This window comes from Ciona intestinalis, unplaced genomic scaffold (genome assembly GCF_000224145.3).
Source record: "Ciona intestinalis unplaced genomic scaffold, KH HT000140.2, whole genome shotgun sequence".
Taxonomy (NCBI): Eukaryota; Metazoa; Chordata; class Ascidiacea; order Phlebobranchia; family Cionidae; genus Ciona; species Ciona intestinalis.
This window is the reverse complement of record NW_004190462.2, coordinates 58,264-67,581: the sequence shown is the minus strand read 5'-3', so window position 1 is coordinate 67,581 and position 9,318 is coordinate 58,264. Positions and strand designations below refer to the sequence as shown.

General features: G+C 35.1%; 2 protein-coding genes across 2 annotated transcripts; both read right to left on the bottom strand.

Annotated features, from left to right (window-relative positions):
* Positions 1-215: 215 nt before the first annotated feature.
* Positions 216-3,383, bottom strand: LOC100180149 (carboxypeptidase A5-like). The gene is made up of 5 exons (XM_026839004.1): positions 3,255-3,383; positions 2,301-2,376; positions 1,678-1,775; positions 886-1,006; positions 216-459 (listed from the first exon to the last, which is right to left on the bottom strand). Exons 1-5 carry the CDS (start codon positions 3,314-3,316, stop codon positions 298-300), a joined length of 519 nt encoding a protein of 172 aa, XP_026694805.1. The 5' UTR covers positions 3,317-3,383; the 3' UTR covers positions 216-297.
* A 937-nt stretch (positions 3,384-4,320) lies between these two features.
* On the bottom strand, positions 4,321-7,914 carry LOC100182489 (claudin domain-containing protein 1). The gene is made up of 4 exons (XM_002119292.2): positions 7,574-7,914; positions 7,144-7,212; positions 6,169-6,306; positions 4,321-5,596 (listed from the first exon to the last, which is right to left on the bottom strand). The coding sequence occupies exons 1-4, from the start codon at positions 7,779-7,781 to the stop codon at positions 5,382-5,384; spliced, it is 630 nt and encodes a 209-aa protein (XP_002119328.1). The 5' UTR covers positions 7,782-7,914; the 3' UTR covers positions 4,321-5,381.
* Positions 7,915-9,318: the final 1,404 nt, after the last annotated feature.

The following is a 9,318-nucleotide window of genomic DNA, read 5'->3' as shown; positions in this document are numbered from 1 at the left end:
AATGTTTAATTTGTTAAAAATTGTTTTACATTTTGTTAAAAAATCGTTTTAAATGTTGCAAAAATGTTCGTACAATTTAGTAAAAAATATATTTAAAATTTTTATAAAGAACTCTAAGTGTTGGGGTATTAAGCTATTTCTGACCTAAATCTCAGGTCACGTGGCATGCATCGCTACAACAGCTTAAAATCGACTTTAACGTAGTATAACGACTGTCGTTGTAACACGCGTGTTTTGTTTAACACAGCCTGTGCCCGCTTGTAAGTTTACACGCGTATGCTCCTTGTGAACGATTTTTTAGGATGTTAATTTGTACCTAAAAAATCTGGGCATTAAAGGCAACCATAATGTATAACTTACCCTCAGTGCGTCGATAGAACTACCTTGATAAGATTGACCAACGTTGACTTTAGATATATATGAATATGTTGATACCATGTCGTTCATCCATGCTCGGATCTGGAATTTAAAATTGGAAAGTTTTAAAACAGTCTGCTTGTGTTATCACATCATACCCGTATTCTCAACCACAGTCGTTATAAAACGGGTGTTTTGTTTCATACACCTCATGTCCGCTTACGATTTACGAGGTATATATATATATATTTGTGGATAAATATATTTTTTGTTGATTTCATTTTAGCTGATGTTCTGAACAACCCATTAGTGACCATTGGGTTGGAGCAATTGCCGTTAAGTGTCTTGCCCAAGACATATACGCCCACAATGGTAGCAGCGCGAGCCTCAAACTCTCTCCTCTAAGCTAGAGACTAACAACGCGCTAACTACTGTGCCACGGCGCCGAACCAATATGTTCCTACACCGGGAATCGAACCCGGGCTGCCTGGATGAAAGCAAATAAGTAGAAGAAATACTAATACTTACTTCGTCCATTGTGTGGTATACATTGTAATCAAATGTTGCCAAACTCATTTGAGCTGGACGATCCGACTTTTGATTATCAATGGCAACCTGAAGATCCTCAATGAAGATTTCGTAATCGACTCTATGAAAGGGCAATAAATAAAAGAATGTAACTAAAAAAATAAGTACCTACAAAGCAACATACATGGTAACTCGTATGCTGAGGTTTATGAAACAGAACATCCGTGTTATAACGATTATCGTTTTCCGGCCACGCAAAGATAAATCAAGTTACATTACATTCAACTGATTTATTTTTACATGGCATGGCAATGGCAGTCGTTATACACGGGTGTTGTGTTTCATACACATCGTGTCCGCTTCAATTTCTACGTATATAACTTTGTGGTAATTATTTTTGGAGAGATTTTTTATCATTGCCTTACCCCAGAGAGGTCTAATATAAGTTGTTTAAAATATCAACACTACATTAAACTAATTAAAAAATCTCTTCTAAAAATCGTGGTAACATGTAAGCGGTACAAGGTGTATGAAACAAAACACCCGTGGTGTAACAGCCGTCGTTGCCCCCACGTGAAAATAAAACAAGTTACATTAATTTACTCATTTCAACGTACGAGTAAAAAAAGATGGTTTTTAGAAGTCTCTTTTTACCAATACCCAATCAATAATAAACGAAAAAATGTTTCAGTATTATTTGAATTTATTATTACGGCCAAACAAAATGTGCGGGAAAGACGGTTACTGTTGTATTTAAGTTTGATTAAACAAAAAATACAACGGGTTTCTTACCTGTTTCTTGCAAGAAAAACTTTGACTGCGCTTAGTTGGTCGAGTGGTATATGGATGTCTACTGGACGGACTGGACTTGGTTCAGACCAGAAATCAATCTAAAAAAGAATTGTTAAATGTGAATGAATGAATGAATGAATGAATGAATGTAACCTACTTTATCCTCGTGCGGCCAAAAAACGATAGTCGTTAAACACGAGTGTTCTGTTTCATACACCGCATGTCAGCTTATGAGTTACCAAGTATGTTACTTTGTGGGTGATATTTTTTTGATAGGGTGATTTTTTCATTTTTTTTATGGTTGATAATTTAGACAACCACAACCCATTAGTGACCACTCGGTTCGAGCAATTGTCGTTAGGTGCCTTGCCCAAGGACACATACGGCCTTAATGGTACCAACATCGAGCTTTGAACCCATTATGTAAAAACGCGTTGGTACTCTAATAGCTAAAAATAAAATTACAATCGATCTAAATTTGACAACTTTTTTCTACTTTATTTAAATAAAATCAAAAAGTTTCCATTTAATTTTTTTTTTTTTAAATAAATTTTAATAAGTTTAATTTTGCAAAACTATTTTAAATTTTGATTTTCGGTAATGTGGGCGAGGGTATAACTTACGTTTGGAAATGTTTCAGCCAAGTTTTCTATGACTTTAAGCTCGTATCCATTTGGTTGAATTCTTAAGACCTGATCCCTTTAAAAAATAAAACAACATGAATGAATGAATGTACCTTACTTTATCCTCGCGTGGCCGGAAAACGACAGTCGTTATCACACGGGTTCAACACCCCGTGCCAGCTTACGAGTTACCATGTATGTACTTCGTGGGTGATTATTTTGAGGGGGATTTTTTCATTTTTTTATGTATGGCTGATAATTTGGACAACCCATTAGTGACCACTGGGTTGGAGCAATTGCCGTTTCTTGCACAAGGACACATACGCCCACAATGGTAGCAACGTCGAGCCTTGAACCAATGGCAGGCGCGCAAACCACTATACCACGGTGTCAGCAACATATTTTACTATAATGCTTGATTGGATACCGTTAGCATCTAAACCCCATTTTTCTGATTGTGTGTTGAACAATCAACTACGCTATTTTAGAGTCGCGGTTCTATGGGAATATAATTCTAAAATTACTTCTTGTTTACTACCAAATGGAGAAAGAAAAGAGAATGAAAACATGTCCCATCTTACCCCACTTTACAATAATACATTAATACAAATTATAATACATTAGAACACGTTATAACACAATATTACATCATATAATACGCTTTATGGGAGGGTGGGGAAGATGGGACACCTTTAGCACACAATATTCAAATATCATGATCGTGTTTAAAACAATTAAGAACGGTCTATAAAAGTCTGAGGATATGGTTTTATAATTGTTTGAATAATGTTCTTTGTTTACTACCAAATGGACCGAGCAAATAGAATGAAAAGTTCTTCCATCTTCCCCACCCCACTATAGCACATTTAACACACACAGTGCTATATAACACTGTTATAATATAAGTCTATTATTGTGATAGACAATAAGTGAATAATATAACGGAATACTCACTGATGAAAAAGTCTTTTGGCCGAAGCCACTGCCAAAACTGCGAAGATGATCACAAACTTCATGATTGTAGTTTTGCTTGTTTAATACACTGACTGTAGCTGCTTATATAGACAAGTTTACAGACATTACGTGAACTTGTGCATGTTCTTTCGTGTGAACGTGAGAACTAAGCATAATGTTTTCCTAATTATAAACCATTTTCACGGCTTAGCCTTTTGATAACCTTGTTTGTCTTACGATTTTAATACTCGGCGTGTTTTAAAATAGATTGAATACACAAAGATTTCACTGCTGTTGTCATACTGACGTACGTGAGATATATATTTAAGTGTAAAAGATAAAAAGTCTATAAAAATATGCCACAAAGTTCGTTTATATACTTCTGACTGACGCGAAACACCATGTTTTATTTAGAATCTTCACCTCAAAATACGTCAGTTTCAATATATATTTGGTAAATAAATAAATGTAACTTATTTATACTCGTAATATTCGTCGAGTAAACATAGTCGTTATAATATGGGTGTTCTGTTTCACACATTGTACACGTTTATCGCGCATGCAACTTCGGTGGGTAATTGTTTTATTGGATTCTGTACCGTTTTTAATGTATGGTAGGGTGGGAAAGTCACCTTGCGCACACAGTATCAAAATATCCTGTTGAAGTCAAGAGGCTGCGTTTTTATAATTCTAGTTCTTTGTATTTTTGACAAATGGGACCAGAAAATAGAATAAAAAGGTGTTCCGTCTCTCCCAAGATATATGTAACTTTGGAGCAACAAACAGAATTTAGATTCGAACCTATATACCTGACGGGTTGCTACCGCTCTAACGACTGTGTTATTAGTAGGGTGGGGGAAGATGGGACAGCTTTTCATTCTATTTTCTTGTCCCATTTGGTAGTAAACAAAGAAAACTTAAAGAATTACAAAACCGCATCCTCACGACTCCCATCATAGACCGTTGTTAATTATTTAAAACACGATCAGGATATTTGGATATTATGTGCTAAAGGTGTCCCGTCTTTTCCCACCCTACTATATATGATACCAGCGTAAAACAAGAATTTCAATGTAAGACTTCATATTTAATTGGCTACCTAATATGTGTGCAAAATATCATGCCATAACCGTACAGTAAAATAAATAATACAATACTAGTACAGGAATAATAATACTACTAAAAATACATACATATTCTATAGACTACAACGGAACATTAAGACAGTCTGGAATTTTAAAAATTAAGGTACCTAACTTATAAACACTATTTTTTAAAATGACAATTTTTTTTATAAATTATCGTGAAGTAGAAAATATTGGATGTTATACGTTGCTATTAGCAGAGAAAATCTATTTTTAAAATATTTTACATGAAAAAAAAACGGTTTTTCTTTGAGTAATGTTCTTAACTGGTGTGGCTATCAGTGACCAAAAGAATAAATATAACTTATTTATCCTCGTCTGGCGGGGCAAGGACAGTCATTTTAACACGGGTAATCTGTTCCATACACCTCGTGCCAGCTTTACCAAAAATATAACTTCGCAATTTTTGTTGGGTAATCAGGAAAACACCAAAACAGTAACAGTGTCGAAATAAATTAAACATCAACTAGTTTTCTGTATGTTTTATACATGAGTGACGTTATTCTTCGGATACCGAATTCTTAATATATAGTAGGGTGGGGGAGATGGGACACCTTTTCGTACTATTTTCTTGTTTCATTTGGTAGTAAACAAGGATAATTTAAGGATTTATAGAACTGTATTCTCACGACTCCCATAGGCTGTTGTTAATTGTTTAAAACGCGATCAGGATATTTGGGTTTTATGTGCTAAAGACGTCCCATCTTTCCCCACAATACTAAACAAAGCCACAGCCTAAAAACCCGACAATAAAATTTTTGATTTACCTAGTTCAAAAAAGTCGGTTAAAAGTTAGACTTAAAGATTTTATGCGGCAATAGGACATTTTCGGCCTAAAAGCGGTTCAAACTTGAGGCGAAAATTCGCGTATAATGTTTCGGCTATAAATGCGGCTTAAATTGCGACCTAAAAATATCGGCTTTAAAATAGCGATTTAAAAGGGTTTAACCGTCGTTGAAGCTTTGATTTCATAAGGTTCATTTTATGCGAAATTGTTTCCACTTTTCATGGTGCTACCACATCCTTTGGCTCCACCAACAAGCAAAGACGCAGAAACGACTTGTAGAGCAAGAGAAACCCAACCGAGAAAAAACGACCAGCCGAATTTTGTTGATATATTATCGTACGGTTTAAGGTCGCTTTGTCCAGTAACTATACGTCCAATGAAACTACACATAGCTACCAAAGTACAAATACCTGCGAAAAGATAAAAATAATCGTCGCTTATTCATCCACGCGTGGTGGAAATTTAGAGTTATAAAACAGGGGTGATATTATGCATTAGAATGCTGTTGTTTTAAATTGGTTTTAGTATCAGTCTGATAATTTAGACAACACATAAGGTACCACTGGATTAAAGCAATCAATAATATATATGTCTTGGCAAAGGAAGCGAGGCCGGAAAACGACAGTCGTTATAGCACCAGCGTTCTGTTTCATACACATTGTGTCAACTTACGAGTTACCATGTATGTTACTTTGTGAGCGATTTTTTTTATGTGTGACTGACACATACGACCAAAAGGTAATAACATTTGTCTGTTCGATTACAGTAGCGAAGATTTAGGAATATATTAAATAAAAAGACAAGATATAGCGACAAAACAAGTTGTTAAAATACGCTTACAGTGTAAAACATATTTACATTATATTGGAAGAAAATAGGCGTGGTCGCTACACCTAGCGGACAAACGAGCCATTTATTTTACTAGGTTAAACTTCTAATAGAAACAAAATTGTGCGTAAAGGTGTGTAGCTGTATACCTTACCTGATACGTACGTAAACAGTCCACTTATTAGTATTGGAGTACTTCGTCTGCAGATGCAACCCGTCAAGCCCATTATACTGGCAACAAACATAATACCACATGCTAGGACCAAGCTTACGGCGCTTGTCCGGGCAAAATCTACAAAGATGGCATGACATTAAAATAAATATGTTTAGTATGGTAGGGTGGGGAAAGAAGGGACGTCCTTAGCACATAAAATCGAAATATCCTGATCGTGTTTTTAATCAAATAACAACAGTCTATGGAAATTGTAAGGATATACGGTTTTATAATTCTTTGGATGTATTTTGTTTACTAACTAAATGAGACGAGAAAATAGAATGAACAGGTGTCCAAACTTAAAGTTCTTTGTTTGCTACCAAATGGGACGAGAAAATAGAAAGAAAAATCTTCCCCACCCGACTGTATAGTGGGACACATTTTGTATTTTTACGTCCCATATTCTAGTGAATATAAAACATTTAAAAATTGTAAAACCGTGACCTTACGATTCCCATAGAGCATAGACCGTTTTTAATTGATTAAAAGCGTCTTTACGTATGAATGAATGTAACTTACTTCACGTGGCTGGAAAATGACAGCTTTTAAACGCGGGTGTTCTGTTTCTTTCACCTCATGCTCGCTTACGAGTTATACTAGCTTTGTAGGTGATTGTGTTTTGGAAGTTTTTGCCCTTTAAAAAAGGCTGGCAATTTGGACAACCCATTAGTGACCACTGGGTTGGAACAATTGCCGATATAGGTGTCTTGCCCAAGGACACATACGCCCCCAATGGTAGCAGCGACGAGGCTTGTACCAATCACCTCTGGGTTAGAGGCATGCACGCTAACCAAATGTACTATATAGCGACGTATATATATATATATATATATATATCACAATTTTGGTTCATTAATAATTTATACATACTTATAAATGAACCAAAATTGTGATAACGAATTATTCCTATCATACCTTCTGTTCTTTGGAGTTGGAAATCGTAATCTAACACACACTGGCCGCTGATCAGTTTTTCAGGGTTAACTGAAAAAGTAAATTCCATGAGTGAACGACATTTTGGTCCAACGATAGTCGTTACAACAGATTTTTTATATAATAGGGTCGGGGAAGATGGACACCTTTAGCGCATAATATCCAAATATCCTGACCGTGTTTTAAACAATTAACAACGGTCTATATGGAAATTGTAAGGATATACGGTTTTCTAATTCTTTGGATGTTTTCTGTTTACCAACTATAAATAAGACGAGAAAATAGAATGAACAGGTGTTCAAACTTCCCCCACCCTACTATGTATTACGGATATAATTTTTAATTGAATATTTAATATGCCATCTTAGAAGCTTCACAGGATAATTTATAAACTGGATTTAAGTTTTCGTACCTGAATCTGGTATCTTGTCTTCATAACACGTCAACCAAATACCAACACGGTATGGGTATTGGTACATAGAGACCACATCAATGGCTGTTGTATTATCGGTACTGGTTTCAACCAAAAACCAGTAATTTGTTGCAAGTGCTATCACGGCCGATGCAAGACCAAGCAAACCAACAACACAAGCAAAACCGAAACAGCAAATACGTTTCATATTGCCTAAGTTTCTACGGCAAAGAATAAATGCAATAGGCTAACGTTATTTGATAGGCGAAGTTATACTGGCACTTCGAATTAAAAAATTAAAGCGGAGACACACATGTGATTCTTAAACTGTACGCGACCTGCACTTACTTTTATATTTATAGTAGGATGGGGAAATATGGGACACTTCTTCATTCTATTTTCTAGTTCCATTTGCTAGTAAACAAAGAACACTCAAAGATTTATAAAACCGTATCTTTAAGACTCCAATATAGCGTGGTTAATTGTTTAAAACACGACCATAATATTTAGATATTGTGTGCTAAAGGTGTCCCATCTTCCCCCACCCTACTATATAAGTTTACTAAACAAACTAACAGAAAATAAAAGAATATGAATTTTTAATTTTTACAATTACGAGAACGTTTTAGTAAAAACAGAAAACAGTTTTCGAGTAAAAAAAGTGTGATGATGGTATCGTCTATAAATCTTCACAGGCATATACACAGTCCTTTTCAGTCGTATGTACGTATCTCTAGACTTGCGCTTGCTAACATAATTTTTAAAGGATGCACCGGCTAGAATTACTAAAATTTTCACTTTATTAGGGGTAAAAAAATGTACAAGTTTTTGACTTAAGTTTTAAAATGTGTAGTCTACCATTTTAAAAACAACTGAGAAGCACAAGCAATTTTTTTCTAACTCTTAGCTTAAACCTTAAGTTCGCAAATTATTAGCCCTTTATATGTTGCTTTCAATGTGTTGGCATTTTTATTCTACTGCAATTTACAATACAAACTACTGAATTTGTGGTGCTTATTGAAAACGGTTTTGTTTTCATCTTTTTATTTACCATGCCGCATATTTAAATGCTATAAGCTGATTAAAAAATCTAAAAATTTAGCTACGCAGAATATGCTAAACACTAATCGTTCATAAATCATAGGCGGCACAGTACGAACTACAGCTGTTAAATCACTATTTAAACTTACAAACGATTTTCTCTTTGTAGTGCTCAATTACCAGAGCAACAAAATAAAGTAGCTCTTGAATTTTGAAGTGTTGCTAAAACATGAAATTCGATGTAGGCTACTCAGCAAATCGATAACTTTAAACCACATAATCGGCATATTTAGTCATTACGAACCCTTGAGTTTAAGCACTTGTTACTCTGTTCGAGTGAAAATTTGTTAGTGATAATGTACAACTGAAAACTGCTGCAGTAAAAACGTTAATAGTAAAGCTATATGAAACAGCCACGTTTTACTAAAAACTGGGTTTAGGTCCAGTTCTAATAGCAGGACCATAAAAGTTAAAACACATATTTTATATTGTTCGCAATTGAAATCCGCTTATGGGTTATCATATATTCAACTTTCGGGATAACAGTTTGGCAACCAATCAGTGACCACCGGGTTGCAGCCTATTTATATGAATGAATGTAACTTACTTTATCCTCGCGTAGCCGGAAAACGACAGTCGTTATCACACGGGTTCAAACACACCGTGTCAGCTTACGAATTACCATGTATGTTACTTTGTAAGTG